The sequence below is a fragment of the Ambystoma mexicanum genome, chromosome 2q (genome assembly GCF_040938575.1).
Source record: "Ambystoma mexicanum isolate Mex_15411 chromosome 2q, UKY_AmexF1_1, whole genome shotgun sequence".
Classification (NCBI taxonomy): Eukaryota; Metazoa; Chordata; class Amphibia; order Caudata; family Ambystomatidae; genus Ambystoma; species Ambystoma mexicanum.
Window position 1 is genome coordinate 1485860761 of NC_090924.1, and position 27814 is coordinate 1485888574.

Here is a 27814-nt window from a genome sequence, read left to right on the forward strand (position 1 = left end):
AGGTGCAAAGTTAAAAAAGAGAAATGACAGTACTGCCAGACAGAGGTAGAATATTTGGGGCAAGAAATGTCAGCTGCAGGAAGAAAAGTAATACCAGAGAGCCACCGCAGTTCAGTTTCTGGGGCTCTAACTATTGTAGATCATGGATGTTTGATTACTCTAGTTACTTGAGGCCCTTACTGCATGGAATCAAGGGAGCACAGAAGGTGACGGTCCGATAGAAAGCTCTGAAGAAATGGTAACTTGCTTTTGGGAACTCAAGGCTGCGATCAGCAATGCTCTGGTCTTGGCAACTGTTAGGGAGAATTCTCTCTTTAGGCTGAATTTCCTAACCTAGTGAGTCCCCCAGCAGCTTTGCTGAATTTCTGGAGTTTGTTTTTTTCCTCCTGCCAAGAGTGAGACTCTTTTTCTCCCACTCTTGGACATAATTTATGGTATTCCTTTGACTAGTAATGTGTTTTATGGGCTGTGGCGTCCTTTACTCCATAGGGTATCATGTATTTTTCCTATGTGTGTAACACCGCACCCTCCATGCAGTAACACAGGGGTGTCATAGTGACACCCCACCATAGACTCCATACCCTGGGACTGACTACTGTCTCCCAGGGCATGTAAAGTCACCATTGGCTTTACTAGTCCCAAATTATTAACAGAAACCAGTACAAACCATCATATTGTGGACATACTGGTCGGGGCAATTCGATTGCCCCGGGGTCTGTTAGTCGAGGGGGCACGACTCCGTCCCCCCTGATCGAGTTTTAGCTGGTGGCAGTGGAAACTACTTTTTATATTCGAACGCGAATATTTTCCTATGGGATTTTCCCATTGTTCGAGGCTACCAACTTTAATTATTTAATTCTCATAGCCTCGAACATACCGCCAGTTTATTTAATTAATATTAATTCTCCGGTTGGTATTTTTTGCCAAGACTCGATTCTAAAATGGCGTTTGTGTTCTCTTCTTTGACTCCAACCCAAGTCGAGCCCTTTGTTCCACTTTTTAGCGGGCTTCTCCACAGAAGCCTCCAAAAGTGGTGCCACTCTGTCTGGGTACCACAGGGGGTCTGGTAGGGGGTTTAGGCACCCTGGACTGAGTTACCTTGGTAACTCAAGTCGCACTCTTGTGTGATTGGCCCAAGTGGTGAGCCGGCTGGCTCACCACTTAGCATGTTTGATTGACAGCTAGGCTGAGTCAATGGGGGTTTTCTGCATAAAGCAGGGCTTTGGGGACTGGAACTTCAGAAGTCGCCACAGGACCTGAGAATCCGACGAGGGAGAAGCTGAGCCGACCTACCACGACGACACCCCCAGTGGAGCCCTGCAGAACCGACTCACCACTTCCCGACGACAGAGAAGTTCTCCCGGCTGGAGAGGCTTCTTCCCCTGACTGGTGGGCACAACCAGTTTACCTTTCTTTCTTTGCACCCCAGCCCGGTTTGTGGTCGAACTGCCCGTGCCAAGCACCCCGGCAGCCGGATAGCCACTCACCACTGAACCGCGAATCACCGGACCGCTCCTTGTACCTGAGAAACTCTGTGGCTGGTTTCTTCCCTGGCAGTGCAACGGACTCCTGTCTTCCTATTCGACGAGATCCTCTCTTCCCCCGGATGAAGCACCGACTTGCATCCGCTGACAGGAACAACTGCCCCCGCTGGAGTGTTCTCAACACTTTAAGGTACCGTGTCCAACAGGCCTCCCTTTCTAAAGATTGCTACAAGGTAATAATAACCCCTTAACCTTCTGGACTGGGCTGGCTGCCTTGACCATCTAACTGGTCCCTGTCGTTGGTCCAACTCCTTTTTTTGAACCTTTACAAGACTTTCGTGCACTGCAACCATGTGACCTTGGACACATTTCGTTTAGATTCTCTGAAAGTGGGTACGGCCTCTTGAACTCTAACTTCACGGTTTTACTTTGCCTTTCTCTCTTGTCATGTTCTGGTAAAAGTGTTGGGATCTGTTTCAACTTGTTCTCTGCTATTCTCTCCCTTTTTAAAACAAACTATTAGAGTGCCATCTACGTTAAGCGCTCACCGCTGTCTGAAAATAAGTGGAGCTTTACTTAAGACTTGTCTAATATTCTTTTAAGGGAGTGTATATCTTTTAGTGACCGTGTTTTTTAATTGCTTACGATTAGTGCCTGTGTGTTTTTCTAGATGTGGTTTTAAATAAATAATTATATCTCTTTTACACCAAGCCCTGGTCAGTGTTTACTTGTTCTACTGTGTTCTCTTGACCTATTGTGAATACTCTGTATACTGCCTAACTCTTCTTGAGGGAGGTCTGACTGCTCAGCCACAGCTACCAGGAAAATCTACCAAGTGGGTTTACTGCCAAACACCTGTAGTCCTAAATCTTTTGCAGTGGTCCCAGAGGGAACTGCACAGGTTTCTGCCTAACAGCAACCCCAAATTACAAGAAGCCATTTAATCTGTTTTACCATTCAAATGGGCAGGTGATGACAGCAGTCCTCAGCCAGCAAACATTGTTAGGCCACAGACCTTTGGCGTATTTAAGTGGACACCTAGACCCAGTGATGCATGGACAGTTCCCTTGTGAGCAAGCTTTAGCATCAGCTGCTTTTGCGATTCAAATGTCTTTGAGCATTACAATGGGTTGCCCATTGAAATTGTATATGGATAATGCAGTCTTCACGATTCTAGAAAAGTCCACATTAACGACTCAGAGAGGGACAGGGTATGAGGTTATTTTGTCAAATGCATCAATTCATCCTGTGCAATGTCTCCTAGTCAATCCTGAGGCATTTGTATCTGAACCGGTCAAACCTGAGGCCATTTCTTTAGTTAATTCCACCAGTGCACTAACCTCAGGCCGGGCTGGTGGATGATCCAAACCTAGCCAAGGCAATACTGAAGTGCGTGGTTGGTCAGGACTAGAGACCTCAGCAAAAGACCTGGCAGAGATTTTGGAGTTTTGTAGTAGAGATTGAGGGTGAAGTGCAACTTCTTGTTTAGTTGTGGCAGAAGGAAGGAGCAATCCCACAGCCACATGTTTACCACTCTGACTAGGAAAGGAGTTGGACAATAAGGATTGAGACGGATCAGATTTAAGCGTGGACTTTGGAATTAACTTGTCCACTCTTAGATCTGCACCAGTATTAGCGGGGCCTTCTTTATTAAATACTCCTTTCTGAGTTTCAGCTTCATTTTTGTTACCAGTGGATCTCATACAACTAACATCCTGAGTCGTTACTGGAGTATTGCTACCGTTTGGCAATAAATTCAAGCGACTTTCTTCACTTAATTGAGTCGATTGTTTCCTCCTCAGTTTGAATAACCTGGGAATTCTTCAAACACACCTTATGTAGTCATGAAGATGTGGGAGACATGTGTGATTGTTTTCTTGGTGGGAGGGTCCTTAGATTTCTTTCTATTTGCCCTACGTTTTTCTGCTCTCCTCAATAAGCGGTTATGTCGACGTGACAGGGGCATCATTGACTTGTTGAAGTTTTTAGCGTCTAATTCAGCACTCTCAATGAAATCTGTGAGTGCTGTAGGGCTGTTTGGATGGAAAGCGTCGTTGCCAATTGTTAAGCTTACATTCCTCTCGGAGGCATAAAAGTCCAAACCATTGCTAGATCTGCCTTCCAATATATGGGCTTTTATATCCTTCATGTCTTGAATCGTGTCCTTCATTTCCTGTGAAAGACGCGCCACAGAGACCATGAAGGATTCTATATCAGGCAAATTGCCCTTGATGGCCGTGCAAGCGGCATCATGAGTGACGGCATGTGTAGGCGGATTGGCGATAATAGGAACCATTAAATCGGTCTGTGAAGCTTGATTCATAGAGAGAGGCTTAGATGGAACATTACAACAGGAAGAAAACAAATGCTCCTTTACGTCCTCACGAAATTCATTATCCAGTTGCCTGCAGGTTTCTCTTGCCATAAAAAACCCCTCTAAAGGATAACTTTTAGATAGAATATTGGCGATTGCGATCTTAATTTCTCTAATCTCTAGGTGGGTTACATCATGTCCCTTATCGAGGAGATCCAATATTCTGATGATCACTGGGAAAGAATATGGCTCCTCCAGTTCCTGAGGGGCAACTTGTCCTAGGGTTGGGGGAACCGTGGACACCTTTTGGACACTCTGGGGGGAGTCGTGTCCCTCATGCTTATTAACTCCCGTACTATAATCAGCCTGTACATTGGTAAAGGCAAACTGCGTGGTCTATCGTCGTTATACGAAGTGATGTTTTCAGTACGGATGGGAGAGAGACCATCCGGGAGAGAGACCCGGATTTGGAGTAAGTGGTATCAACAAGCCCCTGTGATTGTTCCTCGAAATCATTGAGGCAGTAGTGGTCCTTGGTATTTGTACCCGGGGGTTGTCACGTGAATAGAGCGCCACTTCCTCCACCCGATTCAATAGACCCTGACGCGGAGTGAAGGAGCCAAGGGATAGCCTTATAGGTTTATCTAGTTCTCCCACCACCGCAGGGTAAGAATGGAAACATCATTAATGGGATAGAAGTGGAGGTCCATTGAATTTAGGGAGTGGGAGGTACTTTCAGGGGGCAAGCTTCACCTACCATAAGGATCAGCATAGTTTTTCACTGTAAATTCACTTCTTTGAGGGAATAAGTGCAGTCCTGGGAGCACGATAGTGCTTCTAATGGAGCATGAACTTGCGCTATAGCGTTGGGTACATTCTCTGGATCACGTGCATTCCCTCCACCCAGAGGTACTTGGAGTAACAGGGATTCAGCCCCACATGGGTTGTACGTTACACTCTCCCGTGTTAGGGCCTCACGTCCCTCGTTCTTTAATTGGTCAATAATTACAGTAGTTGCAGTAACTTCCTGCGGAGTGTTGGTGCCTTCAGAAGAATTAGACACAATCAATGGTTCAGTGCATCTACCACTTCATAATACAGCACTACCCAGCATATTCACCAAAAATGGAGGGCAAGCAGAGAGTGCACAGTCGTGTAATCACGAGTAATCTATGTGGCAGTAGCCGGAATACACAGATGGTTAAGAGGAGTTAGAAGGCAAAAGAAAATACCATGTTTGAGTAAGGCGAAAGCCAGGGTGTCTGTCCCAATTGAGATATAATCCAAAATAAGGTCTACATTGGGATGAAAATACCCACTCGCACACCCGCCACCCAGCACAACAGCACAACACTTCAGGCACTTCCGGGTGCTAACCCTTTCCACCCTGGCACGAAGATCAAATGCAAGGCATGCCAGCCAAACTACACCTCCAGCCCCCTGCACAGCACGCATACGTGCGCACACACATTCACGTGCACACTCTCTCCTCTCTCCCTTTCTTTCTCTCCCATGAAAAAGCAGAGCGAAGCAGGCAACCGGGGCTGAAGTCGACATAGCTATGAAGCCATCCCTGCAAAACTGGCATGACACTTTGTTACTTTTGTTAGAAGGGCACATGTAACCATGACACATTTTCACAAAAATTCAAAAAGGCAAGATAATAGTACCTTGGGAGCTGCATTTGTAAAGGTAGTTGTGGGTGGTCCCCCATTGCCAGAAAATGAGGCATTTCATGAGTTTGGCGACTAACAACGTCTTCTCGTACAATGTTGATATTACTGTTCAAAGAGGTAGAAAGTGACATAAAAAGATGGTTAAATAATAGTCTAATAACACATTACAGGCCAGAAAAAACAGCTGCTCCTTTTCAGGATATAGTCTGTGCCCCAGGGCAGCAATTTACTCTCAAGCACATGCTTGGGGGCTCTTCCAGCCTGCACACATCCAGCCATCCACCAGCCTGCACACATCCAGCCATCCACCAACCCACACACATCCAGCCATCCACCAGCCCACACACATCCAGCCATCCACCAGCCTGCACACATCCAGCCATCCACCAGCCTGCACACATCTGCCGATCCACCAGCCTGCACACATCCAGTGATCCACCACCCTGCACACATCTGCCGATCCACCAACCTGCACACATCCAGTGATCCACCAGCCTACACACATCCAGTGATCCACCAGCCTGCACACATCCAGACATCCACCAACCCGCACACATCCAGTGATCCACCACCCTGCACACATCCAGTGATCCACCACCCTGCACACATCTGCCGATCCACCAACCTGCACACATCCAGTGATCCACCAGCCTGCACACATCCAGACATCCACCAACCCGCACACATCCAGCCATCCACCAGCCTGCACACATCTGACGATCCACCAGCCTGCACACATCCAGCCATCCACCAGCCTGCACACATCCAGCCATCCACCAACCTGCACACATCCAGCGATCCACCAGCCTGCACACATCCAGTGATCTACCAGCCTGCACACATCCAGCCATCCACCAGCCTGCACACATCCAGTGATCTACCAGCCTGCACACATCCAGCCATCCACCAGCCTGCACACATCCAGTGATCTACCAGCCTGCACACATCCAGCCATCCACCAGCCTGCACACATCCAGTGATCTACCAGCCTGCACACATCCAGCCATCCACCAGCCTGCACACATCCAGTGATCTACCAGCCTGCACACATCCAGCCATCCACCAGCCTGCACACATCCAGTGATCTACCAGCCTGCACACATCCAGCCATCCACCAGCCTGCACACATCCAGTGATCTACCAGCCTGCACACATCCAGCCATCCACCACCCTGCACACATCCAGCCATCCACCAGCCTGCAGACATCCAGTGATCCACCAGCCTACACACATCCAGCCATCCACCAGCCTACACACATCCAGCCATCCACCAACCCGCACACATCCAGCGATCCACCAGCCTGCACACATCCAGACATCCACCAACCCGCACACATCCAGTGATCTACCAGCCTGCACACATCCAGCCATCCACCAGCCTGCACACATCCAGACATCCACCAGCCCGCACACATCCAGCCATCCACCAGCCTGCACACATCCAGCCATCCACCAGCCTGCACACATCCAGTGATCCACCAGCCTACACACATCCAGCCATCCACCAGCCTGCACACATCCAGCCATCCACCAGCCTGCACACATCCAGCGATCCACCAGCCTGCACACATCTGCCGATCCACCAGCCTGCACACATCTGCCAATCCACCAGCCTGCACACATCCAGCCATCCACCAGCCTGCACACATCCAGCCATCCACCAACCTGCACACATCCAGCGATCCACCAGCCTGCACACATCCAGTGATCTACCAGCCTGCACACATCCAGCCATCCACCAGCCTGCACACATCCAGTGATCTACCAGCCTGCACACATCCAGCCATCCACCAGCCTGCACACATCCAGCGATCTACCAGCCTGCACACATCCAGCCATCCACCAGCCTGCACACATCCAGTGATCTACCAGCCTGCACACATCCAGCCATCCACCAGCCTGCACACATCCAGTGATCTACCAGCCTGCACACATCCAGCCATCCACCAGCCTGCACACATCCAGTGATCTACCAGCCTGCACACATCCAGCCATCCACCAGCCTGCACACATCCAGTGATCTACCAGCCTGCACACATCCAGCCATCCACCACCCTGCACACATCCAGCCATCCACCAGCCTGCAGACATCCAGTGATCCACCAGCCTACACACATCCAGCCATCCACCAGCCTACACACATCCAGCCATCCACCAACCCGCACACATCCAGCGATCCACCAGCCTGCACACATCCAGACATCCACCAACCCGCACACATCCAGTGATCTACCAGCCTGCACACATCCAGCCATCCACCAGCCTGCACACATCCAGACATCCACCAGCCCGCACACATCCAGCCATCCACCAGCCTGCACACATCCAGCCATCCACCAGCCTGCACACATCCAGTGATCCACCAGCCTACACACATCCAGCCATCCACCAGCCTGCACACATCCAGCCATCCACCAGCCTGCAGACATCCAGTGATCCACCAGCCTACACACATCCAGCCATCCACCAGCCTACACACAACCAGCCATCCACCAACCCGCACACATCCAGCGATCCACCAGCCTGCACACATCCAGTGATCCACCAGCCTGCACACATCCAGCCATCCACCAGCCTGCACACATCCAGCCATCCACCAGCCTGCACACATCCAGCGATCTACCAGCCTGCACACATCCAGCCATCCACCACCCTGCACACATCCAGCCATCCACCAGCCTGCAGACATCCAGTGATCCACCAGCCTACACACATCCAGCCATCCACCAGCCTACACACATCCAGCCATCCACCAACCCGCACACATCCAGCGATCCACCAGCCTGCACACATCCAGACATCCACCAACCCGCACACATCCAGTGATCTACCAGCCTGCACACATCCAGCCATCCACCAGCCTGCACACATCCAGACATCCACCAGCCCGCACACATCCAGCCATCCACCAGCCTGCACACATCCAGCCATCCACCAGCCTGCACACATCCAGTGATCCACCAGCCTACACACATCCAGCCATCCACCAGCCTGCACACATCCAGCCATCCACCAGCCTGCAGACATCCAGTGATCCACCAGCCTACACACATCCAGCCATCCACCAGCCTACACACATCCAGCCATCCACCAACCCGCACACATCCAGCGATCCACCAGCCTGCACACATCCAGACATCCACCAACCCGCACACATCCAGTGATCTACCAGCCTGCACACATCCAGCCATCCACCAGCCTGCACACATCCAGACATCCACCAGCCCGCACACATCCAGCCATCCACCAACCTGCACACATCCAGCCATCCACCAACCTGCACACATCTGCCGATCCACCAACCTGCACACATCCAGTGATCCACCACCCTGCACACATCCAGCCATCCACCAACCTGCACACATCCAGCCATCCACCAACCTGCACACATCTGCCGATCCACCAACCTGCACACATCCAGTGATCCACCACCCTGCACACATCTGCCGATCCACCAACCTGCACACATCCAGTGATCCACCACCCTGCACACATCTGCCGATCCACCAACCTGCACACATCCAGCCATCCACCAACCCGCACACATCCAGCCATCCACCAACCCGCACACATCCAGTGATCCACCACCCTGCACACATCTGCCGATCCACCAACCTGCACACATCCAGTGATCCACCAGCCTACACACATCCAGCCATCCACCAGCCTGCACACATCCAGCCATCCACCAACCCGCACACATCCAGCCATCCACCAACCCGCACACATCCAGCGATCCACCAGCCTGCACACATCCAGACATCCACCAACCCGCACACATCCAGCCATCCACCAACCCGCACACATCCAGCGATCCACCAGCCTGCACACATCCAGCCATCCACCAACCCGCACACATCCAGCCATCCACCAACCCGCACACATCCAGTGATCCACCAGCCTGCACACATCCAGACATCCACAGCCTGCACACATCCAGCGCTCCACCAACCTGCACACATCCAGCCATCCACCAGCCTGCACACATCCAGTGATCCACCACCCTGCACACATCCAGCCATCCACCAGCCTGCACACATCCAGCCATCCACCAACCCGCACACATCCAGCCATCCACCAACCCGCACACATCCAGTGATCCACCACCCTGCACACATCTGCCGATCCACCAACCTGCACACATCCAGTGATCCACCAGCCTACACACATCCAGCCATCCACCAGCCTGCACACATCCAGCCATCCACCAACCCGCACACATCCAGCCATCCACCAACCCGCACACATCCAGCGATCCACCAGCCTGCACACATCCAGACATCCACCAACCCGCACACATCCAGCCATCCACCAACCCGCACACATCCAGCCATCCACCAGCCTGCACACATCCAGCCAACCACCAACCCGCACACATCCAGCCATCCACCAGCCTGCACACATCCAGCGATCCACCAGCCTGCACACATCCAGACATCCACAGCCTGCACACATCCAGCGCTCCACCAACCTGCACACATCCAGCCATCCACCAGCCTGCACACATCCAGCGATCCACCAGCCTGCACACATCCAGCGATCCACCAGCCTGCACACATCTAGCGATCCACCAGCCTGCACACATCCAGCGATCCACAAGCCTGCACACATCTAGCGATCCACCAGCCTGCACACATCCAGCGATCCACCAGCCTGCACACATCCAGCCATCCACCAGCCTGCACACATCCAGCCATCCACCAGCCTGCACACATCCAGCCATCCAACCTGCACACATCCAGCGATCCACCAGCCTGCACACATCCAGCGATCCACCAGCCTGCACACATCCAGCGATCCACAAGCCTGCACACATCTAGCGATCCACCAGCCTGCACACATCCAGCGATCCACCAGCCTGCACACATCTAGCGATCCACCAGCCTGCACACATCCAGCGATCCACCAGCCTGCACACATCCAGCGATCCACCAGCCTGCACACATCCAGCGATCCACCAGCCTGCACACATCCAGCCATCCACCAGCCTGCACACATCCAGCCATCCACCAGCCTGCACACATCCACCCATCCACCAGCCTGCACACATCCAGCGATCCACCAGCCTGCACACATCCAGCGATCCACCAGCCTGCACACATCTAGCGATCCACCAGCCTGCACACATCCAGCGATCCACCAGCCTGCACACATCTAGCGATCCACCAGCCTGCACACATCCAGCGATCCACCAGCCTGCACACATCCAGCGATCCACCAGCCTGCACACATCCAGCGATCCACCAGCCTGCAGACATCCAGCCATCCACCAGCCTGCACACATCCACCCATCCACCAGCCTGCACACATCCAGCGATCCACCAGCCTGCACACATCCAGCGATCCACCAGCCTGCACACATCCAGCGATCCACCAGCCTGCAGACATCCAGCCATCCACCAGCCTGCACACATCTAGTGATCCACCAGCCTGCACACATCCAGCGATCCACCAGCCTGCACATATCCAGCGATCCACAAGCCTGCACACATCCAGCCATCCACCAGCCTGCACACATCCAGCCATCCACCAACCCGCACACATCCAGCCATCCACCAACCCGCACACATCCAGTGATCCACCACCCTGCACACATCTGCCGATCCACCAACCTGCACACATCCAGTGATCCACCAGCCTACACACATCCAGCCATCCACCAGCCTGCACACATCCAGCCATCCACCAACCCGCACACATCCAGCCATCCACCAACCCGCACACATCCAGCGATCCACCAGCCTGAACACATCCAGACATCCACCAACCCGCACACATCCAGCCATCCACCAACCCGCACACATCCAGCGATCCACCAGCCTGCACACATCCAGCCATCCACCAACCCGCACACATCCAGCCATCCACCAACCCGCACACATCCAGTGATCCACCAGCCTGCACACATCCAGACATCCACCAACCCGCACACATCCAGCCATCCACCAACCCGCACACATCCAGCGATCCACCAGCCTGCACACATCCAGCCATCCACCAACCCGCACACATCCAGCCATCCACCAACCCGCACACATCCAGTGATCCACCAGCCTGCACACATCCAGACATCCACAGCCTGCACACATCCAGCCATCCACCAGCCTGCAGACATCCAGCGATCCACCAGCCTGCACACATCCAGCCATCCACCAGCCTGCAGACATCCAGCCATCCACCAGCCTGCACACATCCAGCCATCCACCAGCCTGCAGACATCCAGCCATCCACCAGCCTGCACACATCCAGCGATGCCACCATACAGCTGTCCCACACGCTTCCACAATCTTACAATATACTAAAATACAATTTAGGTATTTAAATCTTTGTATTTGGTTAAAAGTTACTCAACGGTAATGAAAGGCTTTAGAGCAAATATTTATTTATTTATTTAGTTGGATTTGTAGAGCGCACGTACAGCCCGGGGGCATCGTGGCGCTTGTTACAAGAGATTGCAAGGAATTTTCAGTAGGCAGGTTACATCTGACCAACAGGTCTCTTAGCTGCACGTACAGAGTTCATAACGATTTTCTTTTAGAGGACATACCAGAACAGATAGTTGGTTAGATGAAGAGTTGTGTCTTGAGTGCTTTGCGGAAAGCTAGGTGGGACTTTCACAAATAGAACGTTTTATTGATATTTAAGTGAATGATAGAAAAACACAAGTATAGCCAGTTAGTGAAAAACACAGGCGAGTGGCTACCTACCTTGCCACGGTGCAGCAGAGAAAGAATGCGTGGCCTTGTAGCTACATTGCTAATCTTACAGCGAGGAGACCCGGCTTCTATCCCCGGCTTCAGCCTTCACCCCACAGAAGTGTAGCATGTCCGTAATGCAGGCGATGCTGCCATCAACCCTTGGCCTAATTACATCTTCAAAAGGAGGTGTTTAATGCATCAGGTGCAGACAAACTGCCACACACGTGCCACTTATTGTTTCGGAAGGTGCATTTAAGACACACAAGTACCACCTAACACACATACCAGCGAAATGCTGTCCAGCGATCCACCAGCCTGCACACATCCAGCGATCCACCAGCCTGCACACATCCAGCGATCCACCAGCCTGCACACCTCCAGCGATCCACCAGCCTGCAGACATCCAGCCATCCACCAGCCTGCACACATCCACCCATCCACCAGCCTGCACACATCCAGCGATCCACCAGCCTGCACACATCCAGCGATCCACCAGCCTGCACACATCCAGCGATCCACCAGCCTGCAGACATCCAGCCATCCACCAGCCTGCACACATCTAGTGATCCACCAGCCTGCACACATCCAGCGATCCACCAGCCTGCACATATCCAGCGATCCACAAGCCTGCACACATCCAGCGATCCACCAGCCTGCACACATCTAGCGATCCACCAGCCTGCACACATCCAGCGATCCACCAGCCTGCACACATCTAGCGATCCACCAGCCTGCACACATCCAGGGATCCACCAGCCTGCACACATCCAGCCATCCACCAGCCTGCACACATCCAGCCATCCACCAGCCTGCACACATCCAGCCATCCAGCCTGCACACATCCAGCAATCCACCAGCCTGCACACATCCAGCGATCCACCAGCCTGCACACATCCAGCGATCCACCAGCCTGCACACATCCAGCCATCCACCAGCCTGCAGACATCCAGCCATCCACCAGCCTGCACACATCCAGCCATCCACCAGCCTGCACACATCCAGCGATCCACCAGCCTGCACACATCCAGCCATCCACCAGCCTGCACACATCCAGCGATCCACCAGCCTGCAGACATCCAGCCATCCACCAGCCTGCACACATCTAGTGATCCACCAGCCTGCACACATCCAGCGATCCACCAGCCTGCACATATCCAGCGATCCACAAGCCTGCACACATCCAGCGATCCACCAGCCTGCACACATCTAGCGATCCACCAGCCTGCACACATCCAGCGATCCACCAGCCTGCACACATCTAGCGATCCACCAGCCTGCACACATCCAGCGATCCACCAGCCTGCACACATCCAGCCATCCACCAGCCTGCACACATCCAGCGATCCACCAGCCTGCACACATCCAGCCATCCAACCTGCACACATCCAGCGATCCACCAGCCTGCACACATCTAGCGATCCACCAGCCTGCACACATCCAGCGATCCACAAGCCTGCACACATCTAGCGATCCACCAGCCTGCACACATCCAGCGATCCACCAGCCTGCACACATCTAGCGATCCACCAGCCTGCACACATCTAGCGATCCACCAGCCTGCACACATCCAGCGATCCACCAGCCTGCACACATCCAGCGATCCACCAGCCTGCACACATCCAGCGATCCACCAGCCTGCACACATCCAGCGATCCACCAGCCTGCAGACATCCAGCCATCCACCAGCCTGCACACATCCAGCCATCCACCAGCCTGCACACATCCAGCGATCCACCAGCCTGCACACATCCAGCGATCCACCAGTCTGCAGACATCCAGCCATCCACCAGCCTGCACACATCCAGCCATCCACCAGCCTGCACACATCCAGCGATCCACCAGCCTGCACACATCCAGCCATCCACCAGCCTGCACACATCCAGCCATCCACCAGCCTGCAGACATCCAGCCATCCACCAGCCTGCAGTCATCCAGCCATCCACCAGCCTGCAGACATCCAGCCATCCACCAGCCTGCACACATCTAGTGATCCACCAGCCTGCACACATCCAGCGATCCACCAGCCTGCAGACATCCAGCCATCCACCAGCCTGCAGACATCCAGCCATCCACCAGCCTGCAGACATCCAGCGATCCACCAGCCTGCAGACATCCAGCCATCCACCAGCCTGCACACATCCAGCGATCCACCAGCCTGCAGACATCCAGCCATCCACCAGCCTGCACACATCTAGTGATCCACCAGCCTGCACACATCCAGCCATCCACCAGCCTGCAGACATCCAGCGATCCACCAGCCTGCACACATCCAGCCATCCACCAGCCTGCACACATCCAGCGATCCACCAGCCTGCACACATCCAGCGATCCACCAGCCTGCACACATCCAGCCATCCACCAGCCTGCACACATCCAGCGATCCACCAGCCTGCACACATCCAGCCATCCACCAGCCTGCAGACATCCAGCGATCCACCAGCCTGCACACATCCAGCCATCCACCAGCCTGCAGACATCCAGCCATCCACCAGCCTGCACACATCCAGCCATCCACCAGCCTGCAGACATCCAGCCATCCACCAGCCTGCACACATCCAGCCATCCACCAGCCTGCACACATCCAGCCATCCACCAGCCTGCACACATCCAGCGATCCACCAGCCTGCACACATCCAGCCATCCACCAGCCTGCAGACATCCAGCGATCCACCAGCCTGCACACATCCAGCCATCCACCAGCCTGCAGACATCCAGCGATCCACCAGCCTGCACACATCCAGCCATCCACCAGCCTGCAGACATCCAGCCATCCACCAGCCTGCACACATCCAGCCATCCACCAGCCTGCAGACATCCAGCCATCCACCAGCCTGCACACATCCAGCGATGCCACCATACAGCTGTCCCACACGCTTCCACAATCTTACAATATACTAAAATACAATTTAGGTATTTAAATCTTTGTATTTGGTTAAAAGTTACTCAACGGTAATGAAAGGCTTTAGAGCAAATATTTATTTATTTATTTAGTTGGATTTGTAGAGCGCACGTACAGCCCGGGGGCATCGTGGCGCTTGTTACAAGAGATTGCAAGGAATTTTCAGTAGGCAGGTTACATCTGACCAACAGGTCTCTTAGCTGCACGTACAGAGTTCATAACGATTTTCTTTTAGAGGACATACCAGAACAGATAGTTGGTTAGATGAAGAGTTGTGTCTTGAGTGCTTTGCGGAAAGCTAGGTGGGACTTTCACAAATAGAACGTTTTATTGATATTTAAGTGAATGATAGAAAAACACAAGTATAGCCAGTTAGTGAAAAACACAGGCGAGTGGCTACCTACCTTGCCACGGTGCAGCAGAGAAAGAATGCGTGGCCTTGTAGCTACATTGCTAATCTTACAGCGAGGAGACCCGGCTTCTATCCCCGGCTTCAGCCTTCACCCCACAGAAGTGTAGCATGTCCGTAATGCAGGCGATGCTGCCATCAACCCTTGGCCTAATTACATCTTCAAAAGGAGGTGTTTAATGCATCAGGTGCAGACAAACTGCCACACACGTGCCACTTATTGTTTCGGAAGGTGCATTTAAGACACACAAGTACCACCTAACACACATACCAGCGAAATGCTGTCCCACTAGACGAGGCCTATGGACCCTTTCACCTGCTCCTCAGTAGGGACCCGAAGAGGCACGCAGCACAGCAGTGAGGGAAGTGCTGTCCCACTAGACGAGGCCTATGGACCCTTTCACCTGCTCCTCAGTAGGGACCCGAAGAGGCGCGCAGCACAGCAGTGAGGGAAGTGCTGTCCCACTAGACGAGGCCTATGGACCCTTTCACCTGCTCCTCAGTAGAGATCTGCAGAGGCGCGCAGCACAGCAGTGAGGGAAGTGCTGTCCCACTAGACGAGGCCTATGGACCCTTTCACCTGCTCCTCAGTAGAGACCTGCAGAGACACGCAGCACAGCAGTGAGGGAAGTGCTGTCCCACTAGATGTGGCCTATGGACCCCTTCACCTGATCCTCAATGTCGTCCTGCAGAGGCACGCAGCACAGCATGAGGGAAGTGGTGTCCCACTAGATGAGGCCTATGGACCCTTTCACCTTCTCCTCAGTAGAGACCTGCAGAGGCGCGCAGCACAGCAGTGAGGGAAGTGCTGTCCCACTAGACGAGGCCTATGGACCCTTTCACCTGCTCCTTAGTAGAGACCTGCAGAGGCGCGCAGCACAGCAGTGAGGGAAGTGCTGTCCCACTAGACGAGGCCTATGGACCCTTTCACCTGCTCCTCAGTAGAGACCTGCAGAGGCGCGCAGCACAGCAGTGAGTGAAGTGCTGTCCCACTAGACGAGGCCTATGGACCCTTTCACCTGCTCCTCAGTAGGGACCCGAAGAGGCGCGCAGCACAGCAGCGAGGGAAGTGCTGTCTCACTAGACGAGGCCTATGGACCCTTTCACCTGCTCCTCAATGTCGACCTGCAGAGGCGCGCAGCACAGCAGTGAGTGAAGTGCTGTCCCACTAGACGAGGCCTATGGACCCTTTCACCTGCTCCTCAGTAGGGACCCGAAGAGGCGCGCAGCACAGCAGTGAGGGAAGTGCTGTCTCACTAGACGAGGCCTATGGACCCTTTCACCTGCTCCTCAGTAGAGACCTGCAGAGGCGCGCAGCACAGCAGTGAGGGAAGTGCTGTCCCACTAGATGAGGCCTATGGACCCTTTCACCTGCTCCTTAGTAGAGACCTGCAGAGGCGCGCAGCACAGCAGTGAGGGAAGTGCTGTCCCACTAGACGAGGCCTATGGACCCTTTCACCTGCTCCTCAGTAGAGACCTGCAGAGGCGCGCAGCACAGCAGTGAGTGAAGTGCTGTCCCACTAGACGAGGCCTATGGACCCTTTCACCTGCTCCTCAGTAGAGACCTGCAGAGACACGCAGCACAGCAGTGAGGGAAGTGCTGTCTCACTAGATGAGGCCTATGGACCCTTTCACCTGCTCCTCAGTAGGGACCCGAAGAGGCGCGCAGCACAGCAGTGAGGGAAGTGCTGTCTCACTAGACGAGGCCTATGGACCCTTTCACCTGCTCCTCAGTAGAGACCTGCAGAGGCGCGCAGCACAGCAGTGAGGGAAGTGCTGTCCCACTAGACGAGGCCTATGGACCCTTTCACCTGCTCCTCAGTAGAGACCTGCAGAGGCGCGCAGCACAGCAGTGAGTGAAGTGCTGTCCCACTAGATGAGGCCTATGGACCCTTTCACCTGCTCCTTAGTAGAGACCTGCAGAGGCGCGCAGCACAGCAGTGAGGGAAGTGCTGTCCCACTAGACGAGGCCTATGGACCCTTTCACCTGCTCCTCAGTAGAGACCTGCAGAGGCGCGCAGCACAGCAGTGAGTGAAGTGCTGTCCCACTAGACGAGGCCTATGGACCCTTTCACCTGCTCCTCAGTAGAGACCTGCAGAGGCGCGCAGCACAGCAGTGAGGGAAGTGCTGTCCCACTAGACGAGGCCTATGGACCCTTTCACCTGCTCCTCAGTAGGGACCCGAAGAGGCGCGCAGCACAGCAGCGAGGGAAGTGCTGTCCCACTAGACGAGGCCTATGGACCCTTTCACCTGCTCCTCAGTAGAGACCTGCCGAGGCGCGCAGCACAGCAGTGAGGGAAGTGCTGTCTCACTAGACGAGGCCTATGGACCCTTTCACCTGCTCCTCAGTAGAGACCTGCAGAGACACGCAGCACAGCAGTGAGGGAAGTGCTGTCTCACTAGATGAGGCCTATGGACCCTTTCACCTGCTCCTCAGTAGGGACCCGAAGAGGCGCGCAGCACAGCAGTGAGGGAAGTGCTGTCTCACTAGACGAGGCCTATGGACCCTTTCACCTGCTCCTCAGTAGGGACCCGAAGAGGCGCGCAGCACAGCAGCGAGGGAAGTGCTGTCTCACTAGACGAGGCCTATGGACCCTTTCACCTGCTCCTCAGTAGAGACCCGCAGAGGCGCGCAGCACAGCAGCGAGGGAAGTGCTGTCTCACTAGACGAGGCCTATGGACCCTTTCACCTGCTCCTCAGTAGAGACCCGCAGAGGCGCGCAGCACAGCAGTGAGGGAAGTGCTGTCTCACTAGACGAGGCCTATGGACCCTTTCACCTGCTCCTCAGTAGAGACCTGCAGAGGCGCGCAGCACAGCAGTGAGGGAAGTGCTGTCCCACTAGACGAGGCCTATGGACCCTTTCACCTGCTCCTCAGTAGAGACCTGCAGAGGCGCGCAGCACAGCAGTGAGGGAAGTGCTGTCCCACTAGACGAGGCCTATGGACCCTTTCACCTGCTCCTCAGTAGGGACCCGAAGAGGCGCGCAGCACAGCAGCGAGGGAAGTGCTGTCCCACTAGACGAGGCCTATGGACCCTTTCACCTGCTCCTCAGTAGAGACCTGCAGAGGCGTGCAGCACAGCAGTGAGGGAAGTGCTGTCTCACTAGACGAGGCCTATGGACCCTTTCACCTGCTCCTCAGTAGGGACCCGAAGAGGCGCGCAGCACAGCAGTGAGGGAAGTGCTGTCTCACTAGACGAGGCCTATGGACCCTTTCACCTGCTCCTCAGTAGAGACCTGCAGAGACGCGCAGCACAGCAGTGAGGGAAGTGCTGTCTCACTAGATGAGGCCTATGGACCCTTTCACCTGCTCCTCAGTAGGGACCCGAAGAGGCGCGCAGCACAGCAGTGAGGGAAGTGCTGTCTCACTAGACGAGGCCTATGGACCCTTTCACCTGCTCCTCAGTAGAGACCCGCAGAGGCGCGCAGCACAGCAGTGAGGGAAGTGCTGTCTCACTAGACGAGGCCTATGGACCCTTTCACCTGCTCCTCAGTAGAGACCTGCAGAGGCGCGCAGCACAGCAGTGAGTGAAGTGCTGTCCCACTAGATGAGGCCTATGGACCCTTTCACCTGCTCCTCAGTAGAGACCTGCAGAGGCGCGCAGCACAGCAGTGAGTGAAGTGCTGTCCCACTAGACGAGGCCTATGGACCCTTTCACCTGCTCCTCAGTAGAGACCTGCAGAGGCGCGCAGCACAGCAGTGAGGGAAGTGCTGTCCCACTAGACGAGGCCTATGGACCCTTTCACCTGCTCCTCAGTAGGGACCCGAAGAGGCGCGCAGCACAGCAGCGAGGGAAGTGCTGTCCCACTAGACGACGCCTATGGACCCTTTCACCTGCTCCTCAGTAGAGACCTGCAGAGGCGCGCAGCACAGCAGTGAGGGAAGTGCTGTCTCACTAGACGAGGCCTATGGACCCTTTCACCTGCTCCTCAGTAGGGACCCGAAGAGGCGCGCAGCACAGCAGTGAGGGAAGTGCTGTCTCACTAGACGAGGCCTATGGACCCTTTCACCTGCTCCTCAGTAGAGACCTGCAGAGACACGCAGCACAGCAGTGAGGGAAGTGCTGTCTCACTAGATGAGGCCTATGGACCCTTTCACCTGCTCCTCAGTAGGGACCCGAAGAGGCGCGCAGCACAGCAGCGAGGGAAGTGCTGTCCCACTAGACGAGGCCTATGGACCCTTTCACCTGCTCCTCAGTAGAGACCCGCAGAGGCGCGCAGCACAGCAGTGAGGGAAGTGCTGTCTCACTAGACGAGGCCTATGGACCCTTTCACCTGCTCCTCAGTAGAGACCTGCAGAGGCGTGCAGCACAGCAGTGAGGGAAGTGCTGTCCCACTAGACGAGGCCTATGGACCCTTTCACCTGCTCCTCAGTAGGGACCCGAAGAGGCGCGCAGCACAGCAGTGAGGGAAGTGCTGTCTCACTAGACGAGGCCTATGGACCCTTTCACCTGCTCCTCAGTAGAGACCTGCAGAGACACGCAGCACAGCAGTGAGGGAAGTGCTGTCTCACTAGATGAGGCCTATGGACCCTTTCACCTGCTCCTCAGTAGGGACCCGAAGAGGCGCGCAGCACAGCAGCGAGGGAAGTGCTGTCCCACTAGACGAGGCCTATGGACCCTTTCACCTGCTCCTCAGTAGAGACCCGCAGAGGCGCGCAGCACAGCAGTGAGGGAAGTGCTGTCTCACTAGACGAGGCCTATGGACCCTTTCACCTGCTCCTCAGTAGAGACCTGCAGAGGCGTGCAGCACAGCAGTGAGGGAAGTGCTGTCCCACTAGACGAGGCCTATGGACCCTTTCACCTGCTCCTCAGTAGAGACCTGCAGAGGCGTGCAGCACAGCAGTGAGGGAAGTGCTGTCCCACTAGACGAGGCCTATGGACCCTTTCACCTGCTCCTCAGTAGAGACCCGCAGAGGCGCGCAGCACAGCAGTGAGGGAAGTGCTGTCTCACTAGACGAGGCCTATGGACCCTTTCACCTGCTCCTCAGTAGAGACCTGCAGAGGCGTGCAGCACAGCAGTGAGGGAAGTGCTGTCCCACTAGACGAGGCCTATGGACCCTTTCACCTGCTCCTCAGTAGAGACCTGCAGAGGCGTGCAGCACAGCAGTGAGGGAAGTGCTGTCCCACTAGACGAGGCCTATGGACCCTTTCACCTGCTCCTCAGTAGAGACCTGCAGAGGCGTGCAGCACAGCAGTGAGGGAAGTGCTGTCCCACTAGACGAGGCCTATGGACCCTTTCACCTGCTCCTCAGTAGAGACCTGCAGAGGCGCGCAGCACAGCAGTGAGGGAAGTGCTGTCCCACTAGACGAGGCCTATGGACCCTTTCACCTGCTCCTCAGTAGGGACCCGAAGAGGCGCGCAGCACAGCAGCGAGGGAAGTGCTGTCCCACTAGACGACGCCTATGGACCCTTTCACCTGCTCCTCAGTAGAGACCTGCAGAGGCGCGCAGCACAGCAGTGAGGGAAGTGCTGTCTCACTAGACGAGGCCTATGGACCCTTTCACCTGCTCCTCAGTAGGGACCCGAAGAGGCGCGCAGCACAGCAGTGAGGGAAGTGCTGTCTCACTAGACGAGGCCTATGGACCCTTTCACCTGCTCCTCAGTAGAGACCTGCAGAGACACGCAGCACAGCAGTGAGGGAAGTGCTGTCTCACTAGATGAGGCCTATGGACCCTTTCACCTGCTCCTCAGTAGGGACCCGAAGAGGCGCGCAGCACAGCAGCGAGGGAAGTGCTGTCCCACTAGACGAGGCCTATGGACCCTTTCACCTGCTCCTCAGTAGAGACCCGCAGAGGCGCGCAGCACAGCAGTGAGGGAAGTGCTGTCTCACTAGACGAGGCCTATGGACCCTTTCACCTGCTCCTCAGTAGAGACCTGCAGAGGCGTGCAGCACAGCAGTGAGGGAAGTGCTGTCCCACTAGACGAGGCCTATGGACCCTTTCACCTGCTCCTCAGTAGAGACCTGCAGAGGCGTGCAGCACAGCAGTGAGGGAAGTGCTGTCCCACTAGACGAGGCCTATGGACCCTTTCACCTGCTCCTCAGTAGAGACCCGCAGAGGCGCGCAGCACAGCAGTGAGGGAAGTGCTGTCTCACTAGACGAGGCCTATGGACCCTTTCACCTGCTCCTCAGTAGAGACCTGCAGAGGCGTGCAGCACAGCAGTGAGGGAAGTGCTGTCCCACTAGACGAGGCCTATGGACCCTTTCACCTGCTCCTCAGTAGAGACCTGCAGAGGCGTGCAGCACAGCAGTGAGGGAAGTGCTGTCCCACTAGACGAGGCCTATGGACCCTTTCACCTGCTCCTCAGTAGAGACCTGCAGAGGCGTGCAGCACAGCAGTGAGGGAAGTGCTGTCCCACTAGACGAGGCCTATGGACCCTTTCACCTGCTCCTCAGTAGGGACCCGAAGAGGCGCGCAGCACAGCAGTGAGGGAAGTGCTGTCTCACTAGACGAGGCCTATGGACCCTTTCACCTGCTCCTCAGTAGAGACCTGCAGAGACACGCAGCACAGCAGTGAGGGAAGTGCTGTCTCACTAGATGAGGCCTATGGACCCTTTCACCTGCTCCTCAGTAGGGACCCGAAGAGGCGCGCAGCACAGCAGCGAGGGAAGTGCTGTCCCACTAGACGAGGCCTATGGACCCTTTCACCTGCTCCTCAGTAGAGACCCGCAGAGGCGCGCAGCACAGCAGTGAGGGAAGTGCTGTCTCACTAGACGAGGCCTATGGACCCTTTCACCTGCTCCTCAGTAGAGACCTGCAGAGGCGTGCAGCACAGCAGTGAGGGAAGTGCTGTCCCACTAGACGAGGCCTATGGACCCTTTCACCTGCTCCTCAGTAGAGACCTGCAGAGGCGTGCAGCACAGCAGTGAGGGAAGTGCTGTCCCACTAGACGAGGCCTATGGACCCTTTCACCTGCTCCTCAGTAGAGACCCGCAGAGGCGCGCAGCACAGCAGTGAGGGAAGTGCTGTCTCACTAGACGAGGCCTATGGACCCTTTCACCTGCTCCTCAGTAGAGACCTGCAGAGGCGTGCAGCACAGCAGTGAGGGAAGTGCTGTCCCACTAGACGAGGCCTATGGACCCTTTCACCTGCTCCTCAGTAGAGACCTGCAGAGGCGTGCAGCACAGCAGTGAGGGAAGTGCTGTCCCACTAGACGAGGCCTATGGACCCTTTCACCTGCTCCTCAGTAGAGACCTGCAGAGGCGTGCAGCACAGCAGTGAGGGAAGTGCTGTCCCACTAGACGAGGCCTATGGACCCTTTCACCTGCTCCTCAGTGTGCATAATAACAAGCTACCAATGCACAACATGCATTTAGTTACCCTTTTCTTTAACAATTGTACCCTAGCAAAGTCGGGTTCATAGAGGAACTTGCAATAGGAGGCCCTTCTATATACATCGTTTTTGATTTTTGGTTATAAAAAAATGATGTTACTTTGTTATTTGATTCTTTTCTGACCTTCAAAACATCAGTAAATGTCTGATTCATTTCTTGTAGATCAATGTGAAAGAATTTTTGAAAATATTTGCCCCTGATGAAGAGAATATGAATCTCGAAACGCGTTAGGCCAACCTGAAAATAATAAAAAGGAGAAGACATCTTTTCCCCTAAACTAACTGAATTATTGTACGTCATTTTTTGAATGTATTGGTTTACAGAACACTGTCACTTTAAAGTTGAAACACTGAATGTGTTTTATAAAAAAAAGTCTTTCCTAAACCAGACAGACCTGCCATTATATCTTTTAGGCTTACTGCCTTATGGAAAGTGTGCAGGGGACGCAGCTTTTCAAAATGTGGATTTCTTTGTTCTCGACTGAGACAGCTGTGGCCAGCACCGGTTGAATAAGCGCCCTGTCCACAGGATCTCCCTACTCTCTACTGAGTAACGTTTATCTCGTGTTCCTCTTCCTCCTGGATGCCTCTTCACCACGCCCACTGCAACCTTCTGCATTCCTGCCTGATCCGGGCCCATTCCAACAGTATTCTCTGGATTTTCTTGGGATCTTTGTATCTTCACCTCTCAGGGTCGTGGTTTTTTTTGCCACTTCCTCTACTCTTTTCCTCCACAGGTGTTTTGCCCCCTTTGCCTTCAATACCCCCCTTAGGGCTATTTCTGCTTTTGTTTCTCACTTCTTACAACTCTGGGGCTTCATCTCCCTCTTGGATGTCCAGGTCGTTCCCACTTATCGCTAGGTCTGTCCCACCTCCTTCCTGTCCATTGCAACGCGCCGTCACCTGGTTTCCTCTCTCTACTCCCCTTCATGGCTGAATGCACTCGCACTCATCCTTCCCCCTCTAAAGTCACTTCACTCTTTGCATGTGATTGTATCGAGCGATTTCTCTCTCCTTCTGCACTCACTTTCCTCGCCTGAGACAGCTACTGCTATGGTCCGCCCAATGCCTGCCACCCTGTACTACCTTCGAAGACACCCATCCTGTGCGTCCACATGCCTATCCTTCGCAATTCTCATGTTACTGCTGCAGTACTTAGAGTTGCTGCTTTCTGGAGCTACACCTAAGCTTTGTGGGCAGTCTTGCTGGTGCTGCAACTAGGCTTTGTGGGCAGTCTTGCTGGTGCTGCAACTAGGCTTTGTGGGCAGTCTTGCTGGTGCTGCAACTAGGCTTTGTGGGCAGTCTTGCTGGTGCTGCACCTAAGTTTTGTGGGCAGTCTTGCTGGTGCTGCAACTAGGCTTTGTGGACAGTCTTGCTGGTGCTGCACCTAAGCTTTGTGGACAGTCTTGCTGGTGCTGCACCTAAGCTTTGTGGGCAGCCTTGCTGGTGCTGCACCTAAGCTTTGTGGGCAGGCTTATGTTAGGCCCTGTTGTGCACATGCAATCGCTGTATAGTATTCCAGGGTCTGCACACAGCAGAAACCTGTGGTCGTGGCGGGGCCTTCTACCATAAGCAGGCTCGGACTGGCCTATAGGGAAATAGTACCATGGCCGAACCAAAAACGCAAAATTCTAGTGTGGCCCAGTTTTCTGAGTCAAAGTGGACTCATTTTTGGTAAACATAGGCCAGGTTGATAAGTGACTTCACCATGTGGCTAGTAGTTTTAACCAGTGTTACTGAATTAATATTCTTTAAAATGCACAATTTGCATCACATTTTAGCAAAAACCTCCCCCTTGGGTTCTACTCAGTCTGTCACAAAAGGAATGAATTGCCATTTGCAACTGTGGGCCACTTTTTAATTGCCCCCCCACCCGAGACAATGTTATGCCCCAGTTGAACCCTGACCATAAGTCCTATGTTGTGTGTCCTAGCTTGATGGATTCCACGGTTGAATAAACAGTGTGGCCACACTATGCTGGTGCTTTACACACCAGCATAGTGTGGACGCACAGGATGGGTGTCTTCAAAGGTAGTACAGGGTGGCAGGCATTGGGCGGACCATAGCAGTAGCTGTTCCAGGCGAGGAAAGTTTACACAAGCAGCATGGAGACGTTTACATCACTGGGAGTTCTTGGAGACAGCGATGTTATCTACTCTGGTGGATGATGACTCAAGGGGAGGCCAGAGCAATGGGGAAAATAATATCTTCTTCGTGTGTTGCATATTCAAGTGCTTCTCCTCTGGAGGATCCTGGGCCATACCCAAGTGGAAGGGTATGGCCAAGGTGACATAGAAGTGAGTTTAAATGATTCACTCTCCAAGGTGTCTTTCTCGGTCTTTGGGGCAAAAACGGGTTCCCTCTAAATCTGGCCTTAAATCCCCCCTGCAAACTTTCCAGTCGATTCTGCCGAGCCCTCCAGACTTATCCAGACTCTTATCCTTTAGGTCGTAAGGCCTTCCTGGCTGTGACACCAATATGTGACCCTCCAGGTTGATAATGGACAGTGGGAACTAGTGGTGCCACTCCTATCCTGCTCAGAGCTCTAGGGTAGCATTCGACCCCCAAGGCACCTCTTGCCTCACGACTCAGCCCAAAACACGGACATTCAAGGAGCCCCAAGAGAGCGATAAATACCCATTGCCCATGGGATCCTTGGTCCTCACCTTCCAAGCAAATCAAACGTTTCCCACTTATATGAAAGGCAGGACACTGGCACCAGGCAGACATTCCTGGCCATGGAGCCTCCTCTTCAGAGATGGGCGCGCTCTTCTTCAGAAACGGGCGCGCTGCCCCTTTCTGAAAGGCTGCTAGTTTGTATGAGAAATTGAGGTGCTTCACAAGTAGTCCACATACACATCCTTGGCTTTCTCTAAGAAATGCTAACGACATGGCAACTACCATCCCTATTCCATTAACTCATCCAGCATTCCAGAGGGAATTCCTTTAGTACTGAAATAAGAGTGAGAAACATTCAGTCCTAAGTGATACGGTGCAAAATATTAGGTGAAGGGGATGTTGGAGTGTAAGATCTTGAACAACCACTCGTTGAGACCACAAGAAGACTACAAATGGTTAAGAAAAGTGTAGAGCACTGAATGCCACCTCTGTCTGAATCACACGATACTGACAGAGGCAGACAATGTCCATTGATGGCGCAGAAGTGGAATCACATCTGGCTCGGATTGAGGATTCTGGTGCTTCACTTCCTGGTCCTCACTGCTGTTTCCCGCCATCGCGCTGGTGGGAGTATTCTGCAACTCTGATGGAATCTGGTGTGTTCATGCACATACAAAAGGTGTGGCTCTTCTACTAGTCCTCAGGGATCTGTCATGCAGGTGGCCAGGACATGGCCACTGCTATTGGATCCAGTCCCTGGGGGTGGACCACCTGGGTGAGGTCTTCTCGGGGATTGGAAGTGGGACATCGATGGGTGAGATGCAGTACCCCCTTCTGTTGACATCTTTTCCCCAACCTACTACGTAGGATACGTAAACACTCTACTCCCCCCCATTTTGCAACACAAACACTTTCCCATATCATGAAGGATGATGTACTAACACCCGAGGGGTCACGCAAAGTCCGGCAATTGCAATTGACAAGAATCACACACACCGGGTGACCCTTTCCCATAAGGATAAAAAGTGGAACATGAGAGCACGATATGAGCAAGGCAGTCTGCACTATGAGAGAGCTAACAGCAGTTCAAGAGGAGGAGAAAGACGGAGCAAACCAAGAGGGTGACAAGGAGTGAAGCAACCTTGCCCTTTCCGACCAAGGCCCGTGAAACCTCTGTGGAAGGAATCGTAAGACGGCGAATAATAGCCAGCATGTGTTACAACATATGTCAACAGTGCACAGGGCCCTCCTCTGCTGATAACCAAGCCAGGGAGAGAAAGGGGGTCAAAAAGGTAATACGGGGGTCCAGTAAAATCCTCTGTACAGTTGAGTCTTTGACCGACCGATGATTGTGAAGCTAAGAGAAGTGAAACCTGCCTCGTAAAACTGATGACAAAGTTGGCAAGAGTGAACCCGAAGGAGGGATCCTGATAAACAAGGGGTGAAGTCTAAAGTCTGCTGCATTGGCAAGAGCGAACCCGGCCGAGAGACGTCCACAGTGAACTGTTTAAAAAAAGACATTAGGATTTGTGAATGTCACAGACAAAATTGCATCCAAAGCCATGGTGAGCTCGACGAAGGGAAGCAACCATTCGACAAGGGTCTGAGCCCGAAAGAGGGGGTTCCAGGGGTGGAAAAGGTATCACCCAACGTATGTACCAAAAGGAACTTTGGTTTATTATTTTGAAACCCATCAGATCCTCAGAGGGAAGAGAGTTTTTGTAGAAAGAGACCTAACCACAGAAGGTCCCGATTGCTGAGAGCGGAACTGTTGGCTTGTGCTCAGAAAGCTCGACCATGTGCTCCAGAACCCTACCTTGTCCCATGTTTAAAATGTAGGGAAGGGAGACCCCCCAACTACTGCATCCTGACTTAATATTTGTGAACCCTTCCTTCTTTCTTATGAACATTACCCCATATTTCTTTTGTATTTAGCGTAAGGATTGGCAATAGGTTTTTCTTAGTATATGCCCTTTTATTTGACATGACGCCACTAGGATTGCATTATTGTTTGATGGTCGAAGCTTGATCCCATCTTAGATTTAGGTTTAGATTAGCTGTTTTTCCAACCTACCTACACATATTAATAAACACCCTTGAACTGTGAACACTTGTGTCTGTCTTTACTGTTGCTGCCATGAGTTCCTTACATATGGTGTCAGGACTGGGATGTGACTCAATTGAAACCAATTGGGGAACCCTACAGTTTCAGAAACTGAGTCAAAGAGCCTCTAACCCTTCCATCGCCACCAAGGAATCCATAGGGTTTGATATCTGCAGTAGTAGGGAAGCTATTATCCCGCCTGGGAAAAGAGGAGTGATTCCCACAGACTTGGTCCTTATACCCACTCCAGGGTGCTACATACGATTGGGCCCAAA

General features: G+C 53.7%; 1 protein-coding gene across 3 annotated transcripts in view; it reads right to left on the reverse strand.

Moving 5' to 3' along the window:
- Window positions 1–27814, reverse strand: part of LOC138570308 (cytosolic phospholipase A2 gamma-like) — a 642279-nt gene that overhangs the window by 55559 nt on the left and 558906 nt on the right. For all 3 annotated transcript variants that reach the window (XM_069649085.1, XM_069649084.1, XM_069649086.1), the window contains one exon: window positions 5469–5579. In XM_069649085.1, coding sequence (XP_069505186.1) covers window positions 5469–5579 — 111 coding nt within the window. The remainder of the gene's footprint in view (window positions 1–5468; window positions 5580–27814) is intronic.